Genomic DNA, 27818 nt, shown 5'->3' on the forward strand with positions numbered 1-27818 from the left:
GACAACCATTTTTGACTTTTCCCAGAGGTGTGGCAAGGGGCCGAATCCTGCTGCCATACATACGGCCTACCATTGGCTACCCTTGTTATCCAGGGCTTGACTACAGTTAGCAACTCCACGAACAAAGCCCGAATTCCAATGCCAGGGTTCTTCAACACCTGTTCCTGCAGATTTGTGAGGAATTCTGCTGTACGAACGCAATCAGATCGTCTGCTAGGGATCTTTCTTCTTGCTACATCCTCGTAGTCACCATTGCAAGTCTCTAGTTCATGCCTGATTGTTTTTACTGTATTCAGGGAGCATTGGGCAGCAGTCGTAATATCCTTATTTTGATGGCGGGCACGAATCATCATGATTCAAGTTATTCTCTTCCATGATTCAGGTGGGTTCCAGCTATCCATCCTTTCTGACATCTTGTATATGAATGAAGAAGGGTCCAGACTTTTAAATGAAGAGAAGTGTGTGTTAATACATGTAACTTACGGAAAAATATAATTAATTATAAATATGTCAAATTTATCCCGAACACCCTGTATATATAGTTGGATGTCGCTATAGGCCTGGGAATGTAGATGGTGACAAATAAGAAGCCATTTTCCAGAAGTATTCTGGCAAAATGGCTTGGTGAGTGGAAAGCAGGTGATCATTATGGGTGATTCAGTTATGGAAATATAGATTGGATAGAGGAAGTAGCTTATGATAATAGGCTACTTTCTCTATCCTAAAATAGCTTTTGAAGTTAATTCTTGAGGGATGAATAATGTCTTCACAGCATGCTAGCATCAAGAGTGTTTGATTTTGTTATAGTGTCAGAGGATTTGATTGTGACTGAAATGTCATACTTGCCTCCATATGGTGAGAGTGACCATGTAGTATTGACTTAGGAATACATAGGCATGCAAAACTCTAAAGGAACTGATGGTGAATTACTTGGGGCATGGACTTAATTCATGTGGTGTTTAGGATTCCTGATAGGTATCCTAAACATTCCTTGAGGATACCTATCAGGAAATTGATATTGTATGATGATGAGCAGGATACCATAAGTATTCAGAATTCTTAAATTATGAGGGGGGTATTGTGCCTTGGCCATCTGTGCAAGAGTTGGATGATGAGTTTATGCCAGTAAGTCAACCCTGTCTCTGGGTAATGTTATAATAGTACTTTCTCCCTGGATGTGAGGGTGGTGGAAACATGGATGAGCAAAAATCGTACCCAATGGCTTTAATGAGTGGACTAGACGGCATTACTGCCATTTGGATGGAAGGCAAGATTGTAGCATTTGGTCCTTTCAGAATCACTATTGTTTATTTATTTATTTATTTTACATTTCTCTTCCTCTAGCTAATTAGGATACTTCTGGTCTATTATTATCAGGTTCACTCCTTGTGTGTTATTTAGCAGCTAGCCTGCAGAACATCAGTTTCTCTTGACATCTTGAATACAGGAGTGTTTAGGACATGTAGTTTCTATGGCATGCCTTTTAAGGGTGTCATAAACACTGCATGTGAGAAGAGGGTGTGAGTACAGAAACTGAAGATGTCACTGAAATCCAAATATGGCAGCATCTACTTAGGACTCCACTAAGCAAGGTGGTGGTGTTTCATCAGTTGATGAAAAACATTTACCAGCTAGAGGTCTATTTGGCATTTTCACCAACTTGGAAGAATATGCCTTTGCAGCAGATACTTGCACTTAAGCAGGTGCTTAAGGGTCAAAGCTGTATAACTGAGAGGAGACCTCCACATACCTTTAAAGGAATGCAGAGAACCGACCAGGGCTTCTGACCTAATGTCCAATCCTCACCTTCTCGTGGTGCACCCTGTTGGGTATCTACTTTGATACTGAACGAACGAGGATGAGCTGACAATTTGGGATTTAGCCGACCAAATTGTATTCTTATTGGTTAAACCAAAATAAAAAATGATGGTACAACATGACAAAATTTCATGCCGGCTGGGGCGTCGCCCGGTTAAACAAGGCCCCCGTTGTTTTCGCCAGGGAACCAGGGCGAACAGCAAAAAGTCAGCTACTGGAACAAATCTGAAAACAAACCCCAACTCAACATCACCAGAGTTAAAGATCGGTACTATCAACGTAAGAAGCCTAAATGGCAAAGAAATGGAGCGAGCTAGCTGAGGAATTAGATAAGTACCAGATCGACATAATAGGGGTGACTGAAACAAAAAAGACAAAAACTGGTGAGATCTTTCTGAGCAATAAATACAAAATGTTATATTCAGGCAATGACAATCAAGGAAAAGAAGGAGTAGCCATAGTATTCAACACAAAATACGAAGCTAATCTTCTTGAATGGCAGTCAGTCTCAAGTAAAGTAATGTGGGCAAATATGAGAATGGGGAACTGGACAATGAGACTTATTTGTGCCTATGGTCCCACAGAAGGTTCTACTAAGGTAGAAGTGGAGGAATTTTTTGAGGCTTTAGAAAAAGCAACTGACACAATGAAAAAGGAAAAGTTGGTCCTTGTTGGGGATCTAAATAGCAGAGTAGGAAATGATTGTGAGACATACAAAAATATTTTGGGAAAATTTGGAGAAAAGAGCAAAGCTAATAATAATGGCAAATATCTGTTGAATTTCTGCTCAGGACATGGACTGGTTATTACTAACACCATGTTCCAACATAAAAATGTGCACAAATTCACATGGAGAGAAGAGGCTAGGAATAAGAAAAGTCTCATTGACTATGTTATTGTTGATAGTGATATTTTCTCCCTGGTGCAGGACACCAGAGTGTACAGAGGATTTGAAATTGGAAGTGATCACTATTTAGTCTTGAGCAGGATAAAATTGAATTTCATATTGAAAAGAATAACATGTAAGAAAGTTTTAAAGCGAATAAAAGTTGAGCAGCTCTCAGATGTGAACTGTAGACTAAAATACAGAAATATTATTGAAAAGAAAATGAAAGAGTTTGAGAACAGGAATCAAACCTTGGAGATTCAGTGGCAAACTCTGAAGGAAACATTGATTGATTCTGCCAGAGAGGCATGTAGTGAGGTTGTGTGCAAGGATAAAAAAATCAGAACTCCCTGGTGGACACAGGAAGTTAAAGAGGCAGTGAAGGAAAAGAAGAAAGCATATCAAAAGTTCCTGGCAAATAAGTCAGCTTTTACTCTTACAGAATACAGAGACAAATGTAAGAAAGCTAAACAGTGTGTAAAACTAGCTAAACAAAAGTCATGGGAGGAGTTTGGCAAGAATATAGAAAATAAATATCAAGAAGGTGGCAAAATATTCTGGAGGTTGTTGAAGAAGCTTAGGAATGGAGGAAAGAGTGCTGTAAAAGGAATTAGAGATGATAAAGGTGAAATGAAAACAGGAGAAAAAGATATCCTTGAAGTATGGAGTAATTACTTTGAAAAACTGCTAAATGAAACAAGCAGTGATGACAGCACAGTGATAAAAAACACTGACCAGGCATGCAGTCAGGAATACATATCCATACTTGAAGTAGAAAAAGCCATCAAAGGCTTGAAATGTGGAAAGGCAGCAGGAGTAGATGATATTCGACCAGAAATGCTGAACTATGGTGGTATAAGAGTCTTACAGTGGCTGCACTGCATAGTTCAGAAAGCCTGGACAGAGGGACGAATTCCCAATGATTGGAGTAGAGCTCTCATAGTACCCATATATAAAAAGGGAAATAAAACGGCATGTGAGAATTACAGAGGTATTTCCCTACTGAGTGTTCTTGGCAAGATCTATGCAAAATTCTCAACCGTTTCTCAAGTATACTTGAGAAACGGTTGAGAAGAATTGTGGAAGAAAAGCTTGGTGTAGAACAAGCTGGATTCAGGCCAAATCGAGGCTGTCAGGATCAGATCTTCACTTTACGACAAATAGTCAAGAAAGCATGGGAATATAACAAAGATCTGTATTTAAGTTTTGTCGATTTGGAAAAGGCATATGACAAGGTGCCAAGAGAGAAGCTATTCAATACGCTGCAGTTATATGGTGTCAATGGGGCATTATATCAAGCAATACTTAGTCTTTATTTGAGTTGTGAGTCAGCAGTTAGAATTGAAGGAAGTACGGGAAGATGGTTTAATGTTAAATCTGGTGTGAGACAAGGATGTACATTATCCCCTCTGTTATTCATTATCTATATGGATCACATTATGAAGGAATGTGGAATTAAACCTGATATCAAAATTGGAGATGTTAATGTCAGCTCTTTGCTTTATGCGGATGATGTTATACTTCTAAATAAATCCGCTACAAGTCTGCAAGATTCTCCGACTAAATTGAATAGCTGTTGTAATAGATATGGTATGAAGGTCAGCAATAAAAAGACAAAGACAATGAAAATAGGCAGAATCATTGAAAATGTCAACTGTGTTGTGAATGGAGAACCTGTGGAACAAGTAAAACATTTCAGCTACTTAGGCACAATTTTTACTGAAGATGGTAAACTAAATATAGAAATAGACAACAGAATCAGCAAAGCTGGTATGGTGGGAAGTCAATTGAATAAATTCATATGGAATAAGAAAGAAATTAGTCGGAACACTAAATTAGCTGTATACAAGACAGTGTTCAAACCAATTTTAACTTATGGATCTGAGAGCTGGGTCAGAAGTAAAACACTTGACCAAAGACTAGAGACCGCAGATATGAGAGTCCTGAGAAAGATTAGAGGCGTGAACAGATGGCATCAATGGCAATATCATATTAAAAATGAGGATATTAGGAAAGAACTTGACATTGTCAGCATCCAGGAATGCATTAGCAGAGCTAATCTCAGATGGTATGGTCACTTAAATAGAATGGGAGAGGAAAGATTAGCAAAACAAGTGTTCTCTGCTAGGTTGGCAGGAAAACAACCCAGAGGAAGACCAAGATATAGGTGGATTGATATGGTACAAAGTGCCTTAGACGATAGAAATATAAGATCTGATAATGTTGGAGTCTTGACAAGTAACAGACTGATTTGGAGGAAAATTGTAGATAGGAAGTTAGTAATGATGTAATTTTTTCATGTAGTACTGTCATATCCTGTACACCCCTTGAGGGTACATGGCAGGAATTTGATGATGATGATGATGATGACTTGCCAAGTATGCCAGAGTCCCATTTGTGTATACAGGCTGCATCAAGGAATGCAAAGTTGATTTGGTTGGGAGTGGCTATATATTGCTTATTGCTAGCTCTTAAGTACACAGTGGATGTGAAAGGGCAGCTCTCTTTGTGGATCTTTGGTACTATATAAACCATGACTAGATTTTTAAGAAAATTACAACATAGACTAATATTAACAACAATAAATTTAATTAAAATTTCCAATATCACAGTCAAGTCAAATTGCCATCATCAGAGAACATAATGCAATATAATATTATACATGCAGGCACTACACTGAGTAATGACACTGAAGTTATAGCAACTTTAAGTAAGCCTAAACACCCCTTAGTTGACTAAAATAGGTGTCCTTGGCTAAAGTACAGAGGATGAGAACTCCCAAATTTGAGTGGGGTTTCATGCTATGAAATTTGTTGAGGTTTGGTTAGTTTTTAAGGCAGAAACAAATTCAAGGAACATTCTCTTATATTTATATTTTCTGTGGTAGAATAGTGGCCTTCTTCCAGCATATCCTGTGGCAGGTGACCAAGGTATGTTCGGTATGTCCTGAGTGGCAGTAGTGGTGGAAATGAATATAGTCCTGATGTTGGCTCTCCTGCCTGTTTGGCCATAGTAGGATAGTTTGAAGAAGCTCTTATCCTCCATACTTCAGCCCAACAGCCAAGGCCACCCATTTTAGCTTATTGGGAGAGGGGGGCACCATTCAGCCTCATTATTAAGTGTAGCACCTGAATGCACATATAATTTTGTATTGTTGACTGCTGAAATATTGAAAATATGAATTAAATTTTTTGTAGCTAATATAGTCTGTGTTGTAATTTCCTTGAAAAAACTACAGTTATGAATAACCCATGTATAAGCCTCCCAACACTGTAAATATGAATAGATTTATTAAAAGTGAGCAATAGATTGTTTCATATACACAAAAGAAACCATACATTGTCAACATAGTTAAAACAGTTAATTCAAACAAGGCAGAATACAAAAAGTTTGCCTGCCTGGTTGGGCGAATGGTTAATGTATCACTCTCCAACCAACAGGCTATGGGTTCAAATTCCACCATTGGCATTGGGGTTTGTGATTGTCTTTAGGTGAAAAATGAATTTCATCCCACAGTGTGAGACTGCCATCTTGTTTATCAGAGGCCAGAAGTGTCTTTAAAGATCCTCCATAGCTCAGTCAGTATAGATAAAGCCCTTTGGTTGGGAAAGAAATTTAGTTGCAGATAAGACCTGGGTTCAACTCCCATCTAGCACATAAAGAACCTTTCTCAGGGCTTTTCAACTGAAGATGAGTTAGCCATTTTCATACTGAGATGACAGTGTTCTTTCCTCATAGAAACTCAGGTTTTTTTTCACACAGCCAATAGAACACATTCAGTTTACAGATGAAGAATATTTATAGTCACAGGAATAACCATGTTATCCTGGAATTATGGTTACAAAATCCAAGGTTACTTGGAAGGTTGTGGGCACAAGGCACTCAACTAAATTTAGTTAAGTGCCTTGTGCTTGTCACATGGAGGGAAGGCCTCAGATAAAAACATTTCAACTGGGGTTGGGGAAGATGTTATACATAAAGAGATAGTGGCAAAACTAACCAGAAGGTCAGTAAACTACAGAACAATGTTATTGATCTTTGGGAGGAAATGTACAAAATTTTTAATAAATGATCTTGGCCATCCAACCTGTGCACTAAATAAACACAAGTAAACTACCTCCAAGGATACACATATCAGTGTCATTTTTAGAGTGGGTCATCTTAAAAGGCAGTCCTCCTTGTAAATCTTCAATAAATTCTATGAACAAAGATTCCTCCCCAAATTAATTTTGTTATAATAATAATTGTATTCTGCTCACAATGCCATCTTATAGAAAGTTAGTTGCTTGATCATTTAGTGGCATTAGGAGTGACTTCTTGATAGGGTGATCATTCCCTTAGCAAGAGAATGATTGTCCAGTTGTAATCATTTCTTTTCATTACCAGTACCTTATATCAATTTTAAAAAAAAATGAAGTTCTGTTTTTTAAGTGAAAGAAGATCCTGGAATTTAGTTGCAGATAAGTTTGGCAGAGGAAGTCATTTCTTAAATAACAAAGAAGCAGCTTCAAAACGATGTCTGTAGACATCATTTTGAAGATGTCAATAGACATTTCCATGAGAACAAGACAAATTTCATTCTTTGTTATGCATAACATCTAGATAAGAATGTAATTTGTCTCAACACAAAATTATGTCATAGGACTAGAATCTTCAGCCAGATAGTGATTCATCAGTTATCTAAATACAGCAGGAAATAAAATTTGCTGATCAGATAATTGTAGGTACAGTTCCATGGTACTATGCTGGGAGTCACATGCATATCCCTTCCATGATCAGTTATTTGAAGGTTGGACAGTTGAGAAATCACTGTATTTCCAATGGAGATAAAAGAAAAACTGTATTGGTTGTGGATAGAGGATTTTAGGAAGAGTCATCAGAAAATAGCCAATTGAAAGAGTAATAGGAAAAGCGCACTCCTTTTACCATTATCAGGATAATTTTCAAATATCATTATGGTGATACACCATTTTGCTAATTGTATATGGAAATATAACTTCTGCCATTGAATTAGTTTTCACTATTTTTACATATCTAGCCTCGACTAATAACTCAACGAAGGTCATCCAGAAGGTGCTTTTTGTGGAGTAGGTGCTTGCTTATCACCAAGGAGACTCATTATCTTGGCATTAGCCAAGAAAGATCCAGTATCAAAGCAATGCAGGTAGGTAGAGCAATGACAGATCTTTTCTGATCATGCATGAAGTTTATAGAACGGTGTGAGAGAGTTAGAGAGAGAGCATTGTTGAACTCTAATAGGTTTCTGGTGGAGAGTTTGAACAAATTTTCGACCTCAGTAAAGGTACAAACTGTGTGGGTAGTGACTCTTTCTATAATGCATTCTATTATATATACTCAAGAAGAGTGGGTGATATGTAATATGGGTTACTAGGACAAAATCATGTGAATCCAAATACTAGATACGAATAGATTAGCTGTGAAGCTACTTCAATGGCTAAACTTTTGCTCATACTTAAGAAAAATTTCTTATCAAATATTAAAAATTGTCATTGATATCAGTATTTCATATAGTTATCAACCTTATCACTAATTCTGATTACATTCTGAGAAAACAGTTTCTTATGTGCTGGCTAAAACGCTAATTAATTAATTTATTTTTAAATTTATTTTAGGTAACTATGGATGAGGAAAAATGCAAAAAAATAGAGGAGAGTCTTAAGAATTTGTTGTTTAATCATGCAAGTCCTGGAAAAACTAAATTATGTACTTCAAAACAGTTTCAGAAATGTGAACAGTTCTGTAAATATTCAAATTTTGAAATGGATTCCACTAAAGATACCAATAAAAGAGAACAGTATGATGATGAATGGCCTGCATTAGGTAGTGATGGTTCAACTTTAAAGCACCAGCCATACCTTAATAAAGGATCCACAAAAAAGCAGTATAGGGAAACTAGGTCAACACAAAAAAAATTTGTTAATGAACAAATGCCTACTGAAAAAAGCAGGTATTCTGGTTCATCACAGCCTGATGCGAAAGTCAGAAGATATCAGAAGAGAAGGAAGTTCCAAGAAAATCAAGGGACTAAATTTGATCCTATAGAAACGATTAGGGATGATGTAAACATGGTTTCAAATTTGAATGTAGCACAGCTATACAAAGAAACTAATGTGAGATCTAAATGTGAAAACCAGCAACTATTAAACAAAACCGTTCTCAGTAATAACATACCAAATGATCATAAATATAGGAACTGTGGAATTAACAGATTAATGTTGCACTCTTCTTACCAAGAAGGGCAGAATCAGTCCATTTCACAAATTAAATCAGAATCAAAAAGAACTGTAAGTTCTACTTTGGAATTTGTTAAAAATTTGGTAGATAATGGCAATGAGTTATTAGATGATAAAACTAATATAGTTTTAAATCAAGTATCACCTCCTGAAAAGCCATTAAAAAAGGATAAGAAAAGAAAAAAAGAGAAAAGGGAAAAAAAGAAAAACAAAGTCAATAGTGAAGTTTTTGAAGAAAAGAGAAATTTTGCAAATAACTTTGATTCATGTGTTACAAAGGAGACATGGCAAACCACTAGCTGCACTTCACAGTTAAGTAGCTTGTCAAAAGTTACACACAAGGGTAAGTAAAATAACTTGATCGTAACAATTTGGTAAAATATTAATGCAAGTCCAGATACTTAGTTATGGTAATATAGCATGTGCACGGGACTTCAAATATATCTATTTTATTTGCTAGTCAGGAAAATTTGCTTATAGTTATCAGTTTTAAAATAGTTTGTATGTTTCTTTTATAGTATAGCTGAGTTATTATAATTCAAATCTTTGTGATATGTGATAACATGAAATAAATGTATTTTCCTATTCAGAATCCATGTCTTTCATGTCAACTTTCTCACTTATGCAAATTTCTGTGCATTAATTATTCACTATGAAGGTGATAAGTTCACTTTATGTGATTTAGCTGAGGTTATTATCATTATTATTTCGAGCGACTCCAGGAGTCCTTAGACTCATCGAGGGAGGCCCTAAACATCATGTCCACACGACTATGCAATTACATTCTCACAGTATCTATCATACCTTGTCTTGAACTCGTTCACTATCATAGCACCTACAACAGACTCTGGCAGCTTATTCCACTCATTTCCACCTCTAAAAGTAAAGAACCCAGCTCTAACACCCCTGCTAACCACATTCTTGCCCAGCTTCTATAGGTGTCCCCTAGTTCTCCCACTACCAGTCCTGATCTCAAAAATATTCTTTGAATTAATCCTATAGAAACCCTTTAGCAATTTGAATGTCTCAATCATATCTCCCCTCTTCTGCCTATCAACCAATTTCTGCAACCCACAAATCTTCAACCTGTTCTCATATGGTTCATTCCATAGACCCGCTATCATCTTAGTCACTCGCCTCTGGATCCTCTCCACCTCCTCCCCGTCAAGAAGGAACCTAGGTGACCAAATCTGGGCACAGTAGTCGAGATGAGGTCTTATCAAGGCTCGGTCCAGAGGTACAATAACTTGCTTGGCTCTGCTCATCAAGGTATTTTTCAACAACTAAGTGAGTTGATGAGCTGATTTAGCTACTTTTGCAATGTGTCACCTAAACTTCATCTCCCTATCCACCAACACTCCCAAGTCCTTGGCCTCGTCAATCACCTGGAGTATTGTTCCATCAATGTGGTATACTGCTGCTAATCTTTTCACCCCAAAATGCATAACCTTACATTTTGTCACATTAAATTGACATCCATTCTCCTTAGCCCAGAACTCCAATCTATCTAAGTCATCCTGCAAGACTTTGACATCTTCTGCATTCACTATAGCCCTACCCAACTTTGCATCATCAGCGAACAAATGAATTGTTCCACTTAGATCCTTCCCTATATCGTTAATGAACAGATTAAACAGCAGTGGTCCAAGAACAGAACCCTGCGGCACACCACTAGTCACAGGTTGTCTTTTTGGACTCTACTCCTGAATAAACTACTCTTTGATATCTCTCCATCAACCACCCACCTATCCATCTCACCAACCCTATATCCATTCCCATATGTTGTAGTTTACAGATTAGAATTCCATGTAGTATCATGTCAAACGCCTTTGCCAGGTCCAGCAGTATCACTGTAAACCCATTACCCTTATCCAGTTCAGCCGTCACCTTGTTATAAAACTTGAGCAAGTTACTGAGGCATGATCTACCCTTCACAAAGCCATGCTGTCTCCCGTACAGTATCTCATTTTCATCAATCCATTCCTGCATTTTTCCCTTGACTACTTTCTCCAAGACCTTAACAACAACTCCTGATGTGCTGATCGGTCAGTAATTTGCAATAGTAGTCTTGGATCCTCCTTAATGCAGTGAAACTATTTTCCCCTCTTTCCACACCTTCGGGACTAAACCAGACCCGAGACTCAGATTAAACAACATGGTCAAGGGCACTGATAATTCCTTAGCCGCTTCACGCAAGACCCGTGCCGGTATACCATCCAATCCCACAGATGTATTTGCATTAAGGTTCTGTAATTGACTATTCACCTCCACTTCATTCATCACAATTCCCGTATAAACTAATGGTTCCTTCATTTTTTCAATGTCACTACCTGGATGATATACTTTTGCAAAGTGCTCGCTCAGTAACTCCACTATATCGACTGATTCAGTGACTTCCTTACCATCGTCATTCCTTAAAATCATTTTACCGTGTACAGTTTTTTTCTTGCTTGCAGCATATTGAAAGAACTGTTTGGGATTCTCTTTAGCTTGCATAACTAGTTTCTTTTCATAATCCACTCTCGCTTTTTTTACCACACTCATTACTCTTCTGGCCTGCACTTTATACCGTTTGTGTGCCTGCAGGTCACCCCTTTCTTTAAATTCCCTCCACAGTTGTTTCTTTTTTTGCAGCTCAAGCTTAATGGTGTTATTCATCCATTTAACCCCTACTTATTTCACTATTCCGATCCTACGTATACAATCAGCCATAACCTCCTGTAAATGCTTCTTGACCCCTTCCTGTGCTCTGTCGATATCCAGCCCTTGCAGTTGTACATGCCATGGCACTGATCCAAGCAATCTCCTAAGCTTGTCATACTTGCTAGCACGGTAATTCAACACATACCCTGTCTTAACCTGGCAACAGACTCACCATTCTAACTCTGTCACTCTTTTCTTTCGCTACCTTTAACAATACTTTCAAGTCCTCTCTAATAAAAAATATATCTCCTTTCAATTCATTCGTACCCACCACAACTATCAGTTCTTTCACCCTCTGTTTTTGCGCTCTAATACTTTCACTTACATCCTTAAATTTCGCACCCGGTAAGTACGATTTAGTTAAACTCCTGTCTATCACTCCTCTTAATAGCGAGTCACCATACAACACTCTTTCCTTCATTTCAGAAACTCTCTCACTCTTACGCTTATTTTTCCTTTCACACACTTGTTTATTTATGTTTGCCGAATCACTCTGGAAAGAGTTTTGCAGGTGCTCTAATTGCTGCTACACATTTTGTATCACTGCACCCAACCTAGCGATCTCACTTCCTACAAATAATTCCTCATTTATTTTATCATTTAAACCATTTTCTCTCTCTGTATAGTTGCTTTCACTCTTTCTTTGATCACCACTCTCATTGCCATCCTGTACATCACAATTCCCTATCAAGCCACTATTTTCACTCACATTCTGGCTTTCTTCAACCATAACTGTCTCACAACCTGACACATACTTCAACTCCTCACTTTGCTTACACTTTCTGCACATCCTCCCACCACTGTCACTTTCAATCCAAACTCCATCCTCATTCGGGAATGCATACATCCCACACATATCACATTGGACAAACTCTCTCTCTCTCTCACATTACAGTTTTTGAACAATGGCGTCGTATTTTTGGATGCCATTATCTTACGTCACATTGGTGCCATATTGAAATCTATGAAACGTATCGTTAAATACTAAATTAAATAACGGAATTCACACCAAAATCACACAGACACAAGCTACCAAAATTAGACAATATTATGTTATGATTTAAACTTATATTCTAATTTACACTCAAAATTATACCTTTCGGGAGCTCTCTGAAAACACTACTGACCGTGTCCAACGCTTTCTTTTTTTTTAGTTCTTTGTATTTCCGCATAAACCTTTTTTTGATTGAAATTTCCAATATTGAACAATCTTCCAAGAGAAGACTACATTGTCACTTTCCCTGATTGGAGGTAGAGTTACTGCTGCAGTTATAGTTGATCTTCTGATGCTGCTACCAGATTCAACACTCTGAAACGCTTAGTCCCTTGCATCAGTTGCTGTTTCAGGTAATTCTCCCTTAATAACTCTATAAATTTCATTTCCATTTTGCCATGTGCCCTTTCCTCCTTCCAATCTGTATCACCATAGTTACAGTGTTCCATGATAATTGCTCTGCCTGCACGTATTGTGCTAATCTGCTGATGTATATTGTCATATCTTCTGGACTCCCCCCCCCCCCCAAAGTCTATAGCAGCAACCAACAATATATTTTGTCCTCTGTCTTACACCAAAAAAAAATTCACATTTGACGTCCGTAGACACCGTTTGGTTACTCCTGTAACTCACCGGGTTTTGGGGATAAACCTTCTCTGCTAGAAAAAGTGGTAAGGTCATAGATGCCCCTCAGATGCCCCTCCACAAAGATTTGGTAGGACAATCACAAACATCCATGCCCATGGTGGAATTCGAATCTGCAGCCTCTTGGCTGGAGAGTGGATACGCTAACACTTGACCAACCAGGTCAACTATCTCACACCAGATACCTTCAAATGAATCATTTCCATCAGATCTATAATCTTTCTTAACTTCTATTTTTGTTTGTTGACGTTCTTCAGCTATCATTAATAATACCTCTCCTCCTACCTTATTTCTTCTATCTTCTCTGAAAATGTAATATCCATTACATTCTCTGACAACCGGGTCTCACTGATGCCAATAATTTTTGGCCAAGTTGAGCTGACCAATGCTTAAAACTCCTCTCCTTTATTTCCAATACTTTTGCATTCATGTACATACATTTCAATATCCTTTGGCCCACAGTTACTTTACATAATGTCATTACCTGCCCGTTCAGATTCGAAACCAGGGAAACTGCACCGAGCTCTTTACAATCATTCTGGTACTCATATTTATCAATCCCAGGAGTGGCTATTTCCACAGTCATTTTTCTGTTCACATTTCATTCTATCACATTTTCTCACAAATTCAATCTTTCCATAGTGGTCATGTTCCAATCTCTCTGAAGGTGAAATATAGGCATCAGTGAGACTTGGTTGACTGAAAATGGCATAGTTACAAGGATGAATGTAAAGGTTATGGTATTTTCAGGGAGGATAGAGGGAACATGACAAGACATTAGGTGTTGCTGATGACAGCTGAAGAATTAGAACTAACAAATTTAGAATTTAAGTTTGAGGAGAATAGTTCATTTAAGGATGTCTGGTGTGAGATAGAGGCAAATAGAACAACACACGTTGTTGTGTGCTGCTATAGACTAGGGGTCTATAGGAAGATACAGATGCCATGAATCGGCAGATTAGCCCAACGAGCATACACCAAATAATTATGGGAGAATTTAACTATTGGGATATCAATTACAGAGAGGAAAGGGGGCAAGACAAGATGGAAGTGGGATATATACAGTTGCTAAGGGATAATTATCTGAAACAACATGTTATAGAGGGGACAAGAGGTTTGAGAGTGAGTCTGATAATAACATCAGGAGATGTATCCATAACGAAGGTAGGCACTCTCCTCCAATTGGGGAGAGTGACCATATGGTCTTGTTCTGGGAAGTTGCCAAACACGTGGAGTTCTCTGTCAAGAAGGGGTTTATGTTCAATTATAAGGCTGGTGGTTATGAGAGACTCAGGATTCATCATGGAACAATGCCATTCCTTGATAAGCTACAAGGAAAGAATGTCAGTAGTGCATGGCAAGTGGTCAGAGATTGCTTGAGGATAGCAGTATCAGACTGCATACCCAAGAATAGGAGGATAAATCAAGTTGGAATTAAGTGGATGAGTAGGGATATATATAGCAAGAGCTGAAAAAAAAAAAAAAAAAGAAACCCATTGTGGAGGAAATAAAAGATAAAAGTGATCAGCATACTCACGAGCAATAAAAAGTGCAAGCAAGAAACAGGCCAAAGTAAACTCAAAAGAGTTTTTTCATTATATAGCAAGTAAGAGGAAAAATTACTGTTGGTTGATGCCTTTAAACAAACTCATTGTTGGCAGGTGAATGAGCCAAAAGAAATAGTTGAGTTGCTGAGTGATCATTTTACAAATTTGTATCGTCCAGGTGGAGATTTCACAGTTGCTGATGTTACAGAGACACGTATCAACATTGAGATGAATGAGCAGGATGTGTTCAGCATATTAAAAAATATGAAAGTTAACATAGCAGTAGGACTAAATGACCTATTAGCCCGTGTACTATGTGTACTATGTAAATGTGCAGTTATCATTGCTTGTGATGAAGTTGTTAAATCTAATTCTCAGCTCTGGCAGAGTTTCAAGGGAATGGAAAGAGGGTAAGATAGTACCATTGCATAAAGGTGGCTCAAAGACAGTGGTATCAAACTACAGAAATTAATATATTGGGAGTGGTTGTTGAAATATTGGAAATGTTGGTGAAAGGTAAAATAGAACAATGGGTGGATAGAGATGCGATACTCTATAGCGGACAGCATGACTTTATAAAGGGTAGATCCTGTCTCAGTAACTTTTTTTTTTTAATGTTGGGTCCATATACGAGAGGGTGGCTGGTCAACCTATAGTATGTTAGTACCGTATATGGGTGGTGGGTTGGGAAAGGAGAAACTTCTTTACATTTGATTTAAAAGCCTGTATGTTGTATTCCTTGGGAAATACCTCAGGGGGAAGACTGTTCCACATTAATGCAGTAGCAGGGATGAAAGAGGAGGAAAAGAAACTTGTTTTGTGGGTTTCAAGGTGTACTGTGAAAGGATGGGTGGCAGCTGTACGTGTTCCAATGAGCTTAGTACAGAGTGAGGGAATTATTGTTTCAGATGAACATTTCCCATGGAATATTTATAGAATATACAAATTGCAGAGACCAAGCGTCTATGTGAAAGTGAGGGGAGCGAGTTGGTGAGAGATGGGTTATTTATCAGTCTAATTGCTCTCCTCTGTATCGAGTCAAGCATTTTGAAGGTGCTTTTAGGAACCCCACTCCAAATGTGAAAGCAGTATTCTGTAACTGGGCGAATTTGCATAATGTTAACAGTTGTTTAGAAGTGAAGTAGCGTCTTGAGCGAAAGAGAAAAAGTTTTTGGAAGCTGAGGATGCAATGGTTGTGATGTGTTTATGCCAGGAGATGCTAGATGTCAGGATAATTCCGAGAAGAGAAATCTCATCTTATCTGGGAATTTGAGTGTTATCAAAAACAATGCTGGGGTAAAATGGTTCTTTTTGTAAGAAATAAGACAGAACTGGGTTTTACTAGCATTGAAGCTGATGAAGTTATCTGAGCCCCATTGGAGGATGGCTTGGAGGTCGGAATTATGGGCTGTGGTGGTTGATGTTCTGTGAGTTAAAGTGAGTTGTGTAGAGTAGGGTTTGTCAAATGAATGGGAGGAGTGCAATGTGCTGTCGTCTGCAAAATTGTGTATTGGGTTTGAGGTCAATTGAAGTAGGTCATTGATATACAGATGGAAGAGGGTCGGTGAGAGAACTGAACCTTGCGGGACCCCAGCATCAGTTGGATGGTGAGAGGATAGGGGAGCCGTCTACCATCACACATAGTGTGCGTCCAGACAGAGAGCTGGCAATCCATCTGCAGAAGTCCTGGGACAGTCCAGATGATGGAAGTTTGCTTAGTAAGCTTTTGAGCTAGACCTGGTCAAAGACTTTAGAGATATCAAGAGCAACTACTTGGGATTCACCAAATTTCTCCATAGCATTTATCCAGCAATGGGTGATGTATGAGAGTAGATCTCCTGTTGATCGGCTTCAATGGAATCCATACTGGTGGTTATTTAATTGCCAGGTACCTTCAAGGTAGTAGATTAGGAGTTGAGAGTTGATGGTTTTCTCCATCACTTTAGATAGGACTGAAGTGAGTGAGATAGGCAGTAGTTAGATGGCAGTGATTTGTCACCCTTTTTAGGAATGGGTTGAATATAGGCCAGTTTCCAGGCTTTGGAATATATATACCAGTGGAGTAAGAAAGTGTGTACAGACAGCATAGGATAGGAATCAGTTCTGGTACACAGACCTTCAGGACAATTGGAGGAATGTCGTCAGGGCCAGGAGACTTTTTTGTGTCTAATTTAGACAACAGGTTTATGATATCTTTTTGGCAAAAGGATACAGGGGGCATTGTATGTTTGGCAGTTGGAATGACTGGAGGGCATTTGGCAGTCAGTTATGTGTGCATTGGAGGCAAAGTGTGAAGCCAGGAGGTTAGCTTTTTCTGTGGATGATGTTACAATTGAGCCACTATGATAGAGGTGGGAATAGTGTAGGGCAAAAGTTACGACCAATTAACATAACATATTAATTGTTATGTTAATTTTACAATAGCTGGACCAAATGGGAATGGATCTGAGGCTAATATCATGGATAGGGGAGTGGCTGACAGATAGACACCAGAGACTAGTATATGGTCGAGTGGAATCTTCGAGAATGTGGAATCGTGGAGTATGGAGTACCTCAGGGTTCGGTACTTAGGCCACTTATCTTTAATTTGTATCAGTGACATAGGGAAAGATTTAAGAGGGGATATTTAGTTGTATGCTGGTGATGCAAATGTGGAGAGAGCTATAGTTAATAAAGGCAATGTAGACATCCTGTAGGATGATTTAAATAAATTGGCATTGTGGACAAAGGATAATGATTGTCAATCTAATGTTGCAAAATGTAAGGTTATGTACTTCGGGTTGATAATGTTGCATATGGTGGATCATATTGATAGTATTGGATTGCAGGTAATTGATGAAGTTAGGGACTTTGGGTAATAGTGGACAAAAAGTTGAAATTCAGAGGACATATTGCAAAAGTTGGTAAAATAGTTCAGAGGATTGCTTGGATGTTGAAAAATATGCTAAGAAGTAAAGATAGGAAAGTTATTATTCCTCTTTATAAAGCTATGATTTGGCCACATCTTGACTCTTGATAGGTTGAAGGTTTGTGGGTTACAAAGTTTAATTGATAGGAAGAAAAGAGAGGACATGATAGAAACTTTTAAGATATTAAAGGGGTTTTATAAAATTGATGCATGTGAAATTTTTCAATATATGACAAATAATTAGAGAACTAGGGACCTTTCATGGAAGTGTGTAAGAGTTTGGTTAGTAGGGATGTGAGGACTAGATTTTTTGCGTGGAGAGTGGTGAGTGAGTGGAATGGATTATGTATCTAAAATGTCGTTTTTACTTTCCGACACATCCACTTACTGTCAATTAGACTAGGACCCTACGTGGGCGAACCTTATAGAAACCAACAATGTTCTGCATAACATGGACACATGGCCAACAGACCTTAAGAAGAAACTGAAGTCAATGCATCCTCTAACTCCACGTTTATATGGATCGCCGAAAGTACACAAAACCGATTGTAGATTGAATAAACTACTGAACTTATTTGTTATCTAAACATCTGACAGTCTTCTAAAAGCACACATTAGAAATACAGACACATATATCAAAAATACACAACACTTTATTGAAAAGCTAAGAAATTTCTAGCTAGTTTAGATGTGTCTTTATTTATGAATGTCCCAGTGAATGAAGTTATGACTCTCATAAACAATCTGTTTCTTCAAGACATTGCCTCAATTCAAATTTCTTCAAGTGGAATGGAAAGTGGGAAGTCCTTTATCTCCTCCATGTGTAGACTTATTCATGGAAATGTTCGAAAATGGCATCTTATTACATACGGATCAATGTTTCCATATTATAAATATGGAAACATTGTGAGGTAGAACTATATGATTTCCTAACTTCCATAAACTCCTTTCACCAAAAAAGTTCACCTTGGAACTTGAAAATGAAAGGAAATTACCTTTTTTGGACATATTAATTACAAAACAAATGCACAATACACTGGTCTAAATGTATACTTCAAGCCGACCCACACATTCTGTTACCTGCATTTTGCCTCATCACACCATATTTCATAAAAATTAAGCATTATGCATATGCTAAAAAACAGGGCAACCTCTATCATAAGAGATGACAGAGTATTAACAGACAAATTAGATTTTATTCTCCAAACATTAAAAAACAATGGATATCCGAAAAAAATAACAAAAAGAATACTTTTCTCCAACCGCTCTCAACAGCAAATCTAAGAAACTCATCACAGGACTTCTATTTCCATTACTTTTGCTGGAACACTTTCACAAAAAATTCCAACCTGCTAAACCCTCATGACATTCTAGTCGCCTTGACAAGAATTCTTTCAATAAACACCCCGGAGTTTACAATTCCTTGTTCTTGCGGCCTGAATTACATCGGACCAACTTCTAGAAGTAAGACAAAAGGAGCACATCGGAGACATAAACAACAACAGAGAGGACAATTCTGGTTTTGCTTTCCATTTTTCCGATACTAACCACAACATGAATGGGAATAAAATACTATGCCATACATAGAAGAGGACTACAGCTCCCGCAACATAAAAGAAGCTGCAGTAGTTATTCGCTCACAAGGTATCCTGAACAGAAACCAATATCTAGTAATCACTCATAAGATCTCTCAACACATCAATGTTCAACTTCGCAGCCAATTATAGGATGCATCTGCTTAACAGTGACTGACCAAGTGCAAATGACTGACTGATCCACATTCCATGTATTTGTGTAACGGTTTTTATGAATTTGATATTTTTTCATCTTTCAGTTATGTATTAATTCGCTTAAGCCCGTTTTTGTTTTTAAGCTGCTATGCATAGATTTATCTGGCCCAGAAGAAGCCACCAGTTAACGTGGCGAAACTAGTAGGCCAATAGTTTGTATCAAAATCTCCGACCTATTAAACCCAATTTTTGTCATCTAATGTAATATATATAGTGGTAAAAAAAAAAAAAAAAACATTTATCAGGAATGGATTACCAGTGGTTGTGAGTTCCCTGCTGGTGAATGGATTTAATTAGAAGTATGATATGATTTGTGTGTATGATGGTTAATTTGGGTCAAATTAACCATCATATGTCACACCTTAAGGATTAAACCAAATATATAATTGGTAGCATAGCCAAGTGAAAAAACTTCCATCAACTATCTCTAATCCAGTGAAATTTAATAATAAGGTGTAACACCTTTTGGCAACTCGTATATGGAAATATGACTTCTCCATTACTTCCACCTTAGTATCACCATCTCTGGGCCTGGCTTCCACTGATGAGACCTTAATAAAGGTCGAAACCGGTCTGGGTAGTGACCCTTCCCTTAATATCCACAAGGAGATGCGCTTTGCATTATGGGATACTAAGACAAGTTATGAGAAGTTATACCACCTTTGCCATGAGTTGCACCAGTCCTGAAAATACTTCAGGTGCAAACTTTGTTTGCTTACACTTAGATGAAGGATTAAACCAAATATATAAATGAAGTAAAAAATTTAGTGACATGGAAGAAAAAGGAAGCAGGATTGAGAAAATGGATGACAGGTGTGGCAGAATGAGAGATAGTGAGACCACAGGAGTGGCAAACAGTGAAATTGCCAGAATGGAAGAGTTGTTAGGAATGAAAAACGAAATGAGAAATGTCTATAGTGATGTTAGATATTTAGTGGAAACAAGTACAAAACAATAGAATGAACGAAAAAAAAAAGAATAAGAGATGATTGACTCAAGAAAAGCATTGTATGGAGATTTTATTGTTAGAGAATTGGTTAATTTTCTCACTAACCAATCAACTGTTTGTTCATAAGGTCTGCTATTCAGACCTCATGCTAAGTCCTACTTGCCCATGTTTATAACCTTTTAGCCCATATATCTTTAAATATTTTACTACTCTTCATGCATCCCTGGTAATCCCATTCCATTGCAAACCATCCCCATACATGCTTTCATCATTGATTCTAGAATCCACTTTCTTTGCACTACGTCTCCCTGACCACCCCAACTCTTTCAAACTTAAATTTCTTTTCACGTTCTTAACTCGCACTACTCTCCTCTCCATTTACAAACACTTCGATGTCACCTTTTTCCATTGCATGCTCTTTCACATCACTTCTGACATCCATTGATGCCTTGTTCACAGCATTAATTTTGCTTTCATCCTATCAGTTATTCTTTTCATTTGATTTAAAATCCATTAAACTTATTCCATCACTTTTATAAAATTCAATTCATGTCTCAAATTCTTTTCACACTTCAACAAACTGTGCCTCTTTGTTATCACTTAGCTCTGCTAGCATACTGTTCATAATTTTGCATGCTGTCTCAATTCATCTGCATCATACCTCAGTAACATAATAACCTCTTCTTCCTGTTTATAACGCTTTTATCCCGCTTTTTAGTGCAGGGTCTGCTACGATTATGCAACTGTGGGAAATCCCAACCAGCTTGTTGCAGAGTCTGGTGTTGGGGGGGGGGTTTGTTCACAGGACTGGTTTGCCTGTTCTGGGGGCAAAAATCCCCATTTCTCCATGTGAGACTGACTAATTCACTTTTAGTTGAAAGAGACCAGATAAAGGTTCCTCACATCTTATATGAGAATCAAACCCAGGTCTTTCCAACCAAAGGGCTTTGTCCAAACTGACTGAGCTATGGAGGTTCCTGAGTAACATAGTAACTACCTTTCAGTAATCACCTGATATCTGTAATCACATTTTTTCTGTGCCCAACCAAATCATTCATTCCTACAACCACTACTAATATCCTCAGTCATGTACCCCTCATATCCAGAGCATCAGTCACCTTGTTCATTATTGCTCCTGGTAAATAGACCTTGTGCACATTCTTATCCAACACAACCTTAGTAATGGAATCTCTACACAGCACCACTCTAGAGTTAATTGCCTTCTCTTTTTCTTCATTGCCTTTCATTTTATTCTTTTTGCCCTCTGCTCTTCATATCCACCAAATATCTAATTTCCTTACGTTATCTCTTTTTTTATTTTAATCATCTCATTCTTCAATTCTTGCATTCCAGCAGTTGTGTTTCTCTTTTACATTGGAAACATGCCCACTTACATTTTCACAATTGCTTTTCCTTTTGCTCTGTCGGTTGCACTTTTTTTTGTTGTTTCAGCATGCTCACTTTTGTTCCTTCAGTCATGCTTTCTTTTCTTCCTGCCATCATGCTTCGTTTTGCTCTTTCACTCTCTTCCATAATCACAATCATAATCTGAGCACTCATTCTCTTGCCGAGAGAATATGAGTGCTTCTGCTGATACCATTCTCAGTCTTATTCTCCTACCTGCCTTCCACAATCTGTCTAATATTCACCTCTCCTTCTCAACTCTCATTAGAAAATTCATTTTTTAAAAACTTTCCTGAACAGTTAGATAGTATCAATGCTTTTATCGTGTTTCAGACTATTTGTATGGTTTTTGTATCTCTAATGATGGAATGAGTTATTCACTCCGAAATATTTGATGTTTTAAATTTGATAGTGAACAAATAGTGAATTTTTACTGTGAACTTATGTGTACTTATACATGTCTGAACTGCAGAGTTCTTTAAAATGCAATGTCGACAAATTAAGTATGGAAATAAATAATGGAATAAATGAGACTGCAGTGGTGTGAAATGATAAATTTATATGAAACAACCATTCAAAGATGAAGCTCGCAGTATAGAAGACAGTGTATTCCTGAAATCATGAATCTTGTATTAGAAGCTTGAGGAAAATCTATAATATTAGAAATCAGTTTGGCATTATTAATATTTGAGAATATGTATACAGAACTAACATACTCAGTTAAATAGAACAGGAGATGATTGATTAGCAAAATTAAGCATGTGAAGCAAAAATAGCAGGAAGAAGACCTGTAAATCAAGATATAATAGTTAAGTTGATGCAGTTAAGAATACTTTAAAAATGAAGATAAGAACTAATATCAAAGATCTGTCACAGTCTGGATAGAAGTTGTTAGGAAAGTAGTCAAGAAATATTGTGTTACACTGTCATTCTATTTGGTACCCCCTTCTTTGGGGGTTTATTCTAGAAACACAATGTGCAGACAACTTAAGAGAGTTTGCTACATCACTAAAGTCCACTGAATTTATTGTATTTTTTGTATTTTATTTTATCAGTGACAGTGATAAATATGGTAATCTGTGTATATGTGTATGAGAGAGAGAGAGAGAAAAATGAAGTGATCTGAATGAATTGAATTAAAAGTTAATTCTCTTTGAACAGTTATGAATTGAACCTATTCCCAAAAGTCAATGACACTTTTCTTTTTGAGTTTAGGACATGCAGGTCTTGAGGAGGAAACAATTCTTAGAAGCTCATAATGGAGCTATAGTGAATTGTTGCTGAATATTGGTATCATCTATTTCTGAACAATTTTTTTATGTTATTATTCAAATGATGTTCATCTCATTTATACTTAAAATTAATGTTGAGTGTCAATATTATTATTATTTTTTAAGTAATTCATAAGATTTGATTCATATTTTCTGTATGCTAGGTTCTGAAAGTCTTCATCTTCAACAGATTTTAAAGAAATCAGTATCTGTAGACGGAGGAATGACAGACATGCAAGATCAACCTCGTGCTGTATGGCACTCTGAAGAAGAATTAGAGCATTTAGACAGAGAATTTATTAGCTATAAAAAGGTTTCTTAATATTGAAATTTTTAAACCATTATAATAGTATTTCTCATTATTTCATCATTATCAAGGTGTTCAGGCTGCTATAATAACACTACTTGATTAAGTTTACATTATTCCCAATCTCCTATCAACAAATTCCCTCCAAATTAGTCTGTTACTTGTCAGCACTAGAATATTGCCATATCTAACATTTTGTTCTTCTATGGTACTTCTGAGTGAATCACTCCACCTAGATCTTGATCTTCTTCTGGATCTTCATAGTGAAGAATTTATGGAGACACAACACACACATGTTAGAATAATTACTTTACTTATCATTAAGAAAGTAACATTTGACTTTTCGACCACTGTATTGAGGTCATCATCAGGAAAACATACATGTGTACAGGATACAAGCTACTTGACAATACACTACACAAAAGCAAGATGGATCTAAATGTTTGTTAATCATTTACCTTAGCTTGACCTCTGGTGGAAAAAAAAAAAGGAAAAGAAAAACAGAACTGAACTACATTAAACAATTTCTAAAATCCTCTCGTATTAAGAATTTCTTCTGTTTGGGGTTGTTCTAGTTGCTATATGGGTTGAAGATGGGTCCTCCACATTCTTGGAATAATTAATCTGTTATTCTTGTTCAGATTTGGATGATGTTTCATCATTTCACAGGCTTCTTTGAAGTTTTTGTCAAACCAGGTTTTGGTGCAGTGTAGGAACTTTGCCTTTCCAGTCAATTCTGTGACATGTTTATGTTTGGAGTGTGTGGTCTGAGAAGTGTTTTTAACCATAGTGGAGGTATTTAATGTGGCATTTGTGTTCATCTTTTCTAATTGGGATGGTGCATCCTGTTTTTTCCCCTATGTAAGGTTGGTTACAGGTACATTGAATTTCATAAACCCCTGAGTGGGCAAGGTATGGAAGAGGATCTTTGGAAGAGCTAAGTAAATTTCTTAATTTTGCAGGGAGTTTGAAAGTTGTCTTAATATTGTATTTAAGTAGTGTTATCTATTTTTTCTGAAATGATCCTAACGTATAGTGTGGCTATGGCATTCTTATAATCTTTTTTTGCAAATCTTTCTAATCTTAAAGCAAAAAATGGCACAAATGATTTGAAAGGTGAGAAATCAGAAATGAGAGAAGATATGAAAGAGTTGTTAGTCAAAGTGAAAATGAAGAGCAAGAAAGTAAAGATTATGAGTCTGCTGCATCAGTATGATTGGACAAACTGAGAAGAAGGCCATAATTGCTAATGATTCAATGAGAAGATTGTACAGGAGAAACGGTATGCAGCTTATTGATATATGGAGTGAGTTTGATGAACGAAAGGACTTGTATATGCCTGATGGACTTAAATGGTTTTGGAGTTAGATCTTTGAAAAAAAAGTGTTGTTTAGTAAGAGTGTGGTAGTGCAAAACCAGGGAAACTAGAGATATACAGTTGATAAGGGATAATTATGTGAAACAACTTGTTATAGAGGAGACAAGGGGTTTGAGGGTGTTGGATCTGATAATAGCATCAGAAGATGTATCTATAACCAAGGTAGATACTCTGCTTCCAATTGGGGAGAGTGACCATGCAGTCTTGTTCTTGGAAGTTGCCAAACACATGGAGTTCTCTGTCAAGAAGGGAGTTTATGTTCAATTATAAGGCTGGTGATTATGAGAGACTCAGAAGTCATCTTGGAACAGTGCCATGCCTTGAGAAGCTACAAGGAAAGAATGTCAGTAGTGCATGGCAAGTGGTCAGAGATTGCTTGAAGATAGCAGTATCAGACTGCATACCCAGGGACAGGATGATCAGCCAAGTTGGAATTAAGTGGATGAGTAGGGATACAAAGCAAGAGCTGCAAAAAAGAAAACATTGTGGAGGAAATATAAAGAAAAACGTGATCAGCATACTCATGAACAGTAGAAAGTGCAAGCAAGAAAGGTGACTAGTATGCTAAAGATTGTCAAATCAGACTATGAGAGAGAATTAGCTAAACAGACCAAAGTAAACCTGAAAGAGTTTTTTTGCTATATAGCAAGTAAGAGGAAAAATTACTATGATAGGATGACTAAACAATGCTCATGATAGGGAGGTGACTGAACTAAAAGAAATAGTTGAATTTCTGAGTGATCATTTTGCAAATGTGTATCATCCAGGTGGTGATTTTACAGTTGCTGATGTTACCAATGTTCCAGAAATGAATATCAACATTGAAGTAGATGAAAAGGTGTTCAGCATATTAAAAAAAAATATGAATATGAACACAGCAGTGGGACTGGATGGAATATAATCTCATGTACTACATGACTGTGCAAGAGAATTGCCATCGCCTCTGATGAAGTTGTACAATCTAAGTCTCAGCTCTGGCAGGGTCCAAGGGATAGGAAGGAGGGTAAGATAGTACCATTGCACAAAGATGGCTCCAAGACAGGTAGCAAACTACAGACCAATTAATATATCAGGAGAGGTTATTAAAATATTGGAAAAGTTGAGGAAAGATAAAATACAACAGTGGGTGAATATGAATGCAATACTCTATAGTGGACATTATTTACTAAGACAGGATCTACCCTTTACAAAAGGTAGATCCTGTCTTAGTAACTTATTTACCTTTCATAATAAAGTGACAACTGAATTGGATAAAGGTAATGGCTACACTATGATGCTGCTCAACTTTACCAAGGCATTTGACAGAATATACTACATGTAAAACTATTACAAAAATTGAAGAGGATGGGAATGGATATGAGGCTAGGCATGGATAGGTAGATGACTGATGGACAGAAACCAGAAAGTAGTATATGGTGGTCTTTCCTCTAAAACGTTCTTCCTCTGTTAGAGGAAAGTAAACTTTCCTCTGAAAGTTTGTCTTTTTGTTGTTTGTTGCTTTTGAATTCGTTGGCTGCTGAGATTATTACTTCCATTAGGTTTCTGCTTATTTTATTTAATTTTCTTCAAATGTATTTATTAAGTCTAGTTTTCGATTGAGTTTTTCTTCGTAATCCTTCATCTTGTTTTCAATAGGTTTTAAGTCAAAACTTCTTGATTTTTTGTTGTTTAGCCATTTTATTCTTTCCAATTTGGGGTTTATTTTAATTTTAGCTCTCACCAGTCGGTGGTCACTTCCTGTTTTTACTTGATTTAGTACTGACGTATCTTGAACTATTTCTTTATTGTTACACAGTGTATAATCTATTTCATTTTTTATTTCTCCGTTTGGACTTCTCCATGTCCATTTTCTTTTGAGGGCTTTCTTAAAAAATTTATTCATAATATAAAGCTTGTTACTGATAGAGAATTCTGTAAGAGCTATTCCTGAGTTGCTGCTTGTACCATATACATATGGTCCTATTGTGTCTATTTGGTGAATGGGATGACCTACTTTGGCGTTAAAATCGCCCATTACTATAGTAAAGTTTTGATTGCTATTTCTTTTTTTATCTAGATATACTATACCCTATATATACTATGTTTTTTCATACCTATCGACAATCAATCAACATTCGAACCTATCGAACCTATTCGAATCAATCGAACCTATGTACGGTTCAACCGAACCTATGTACGTTTGGTTGAACGTACATAGGTGTCTGATACCATCTTGATATGATTCTTCCATTGCATTCTGTTTTTTGCAAGATGGCTCAGTTTGTGTACAAAGTTTCCACTATTTGACAGTGTGATTGTTCCCATTCTTTGTTTGGTCTTTCTCTTTTGTTCTTTCCTTCAGTCATCCCATACATCAGCATATGTCATCCCAGATATCAGCGTTTTTCTCGTAGTTTATTTTCTGGATCAGGTTTTCTTTTGGTTGTATTTGTCTATATATTTCCTCATTGTTCACTTTATGGATCCAGCTTATTCTCAAGGTCTTTCTATAGCACTTCCTCTTGAATGCTAATATCCTCCTTTCAGATTCTCTCAGGGGTACCCAGGCCTCACATCCATAGAGCATGCTGCTGAAGATAGAGGTTTCCACAATACACAGTTTAGTGTGTATCTTTATAGCTCAGCTCTTTGATATTTTGTCCATGGCTTTTAAGATAGCTTTTGCTCTGACTATTCTAAATTTTACCTCTTTTTTTGGGTCCAAGTCATTCGTTATGTGGCATCCAAGACATGCGAAGTGTTCCACATTTTCTAGTTGAAATCCTTCCATGGTAACTTTCTTCAGTAACTCCTGTTGTCCGAATATCATTGTTTTAGTTTTTTCAAAAGTGACATTTAGCCCATATGTTTTCCTTCTGTGTATAGTGTTTGCAGTGTCCGTTCCCGACGTGCTGCGTCCTCTTCAATTAAGACGATGTCATCTGCAAAGTTGTGGTAGTTTATTCTCGTGCCATTTATTGAAAT

The 27818-nt window shown here is 37.1% G+C and overlaps 1 protein-coding gene across 3 annotated transcripts in view; it reads left to right on the top strand.

Annotated features, from left to right (window-relative positions):
- LOC150092574 (terminal uridylyltransferase 4-like) overlaps positions 1–27818 on the top strand; it is a 583753-nt gene that overhangs the window by 39319 nt on the left and 516616 nt on the right. For all 3 annotated transcript variants that reach the window (XM_090414413.1, XM_090414412.1, XM_090414414.1), the window contains exons 2-3: positions 8338–9301; positions 23334–23482. In XM_090414413.1, coding sequence (XP_090270539.1) covers positions 8344–9301; positions 23334–23482 — 1107 coding nt within the window. In that variant the 5' untranslated portion in view covers positions 8338–8343. The remainder of the gene's footprint in view (positions 1–8337; positions 9302–23333; positions 23483–27818) is intronic.

The sequence above is a fragment of the Typopeltis vanoorti genome, chromosome 25, assembly GCF_054136105.1.
Source record: "Typopeltis vanoorti isolate ZY-2024b chromosome 25, IOZ_Tvanoo_1.0, whole genome shotgun sequence".
Classification (NCBI taxonomy): Eukaryota; Metazoa; Arthropoda; class Arachnida; order Uropygi; family Thelyphonidae; genus Typopeltis; species Typopeltis vanoorti.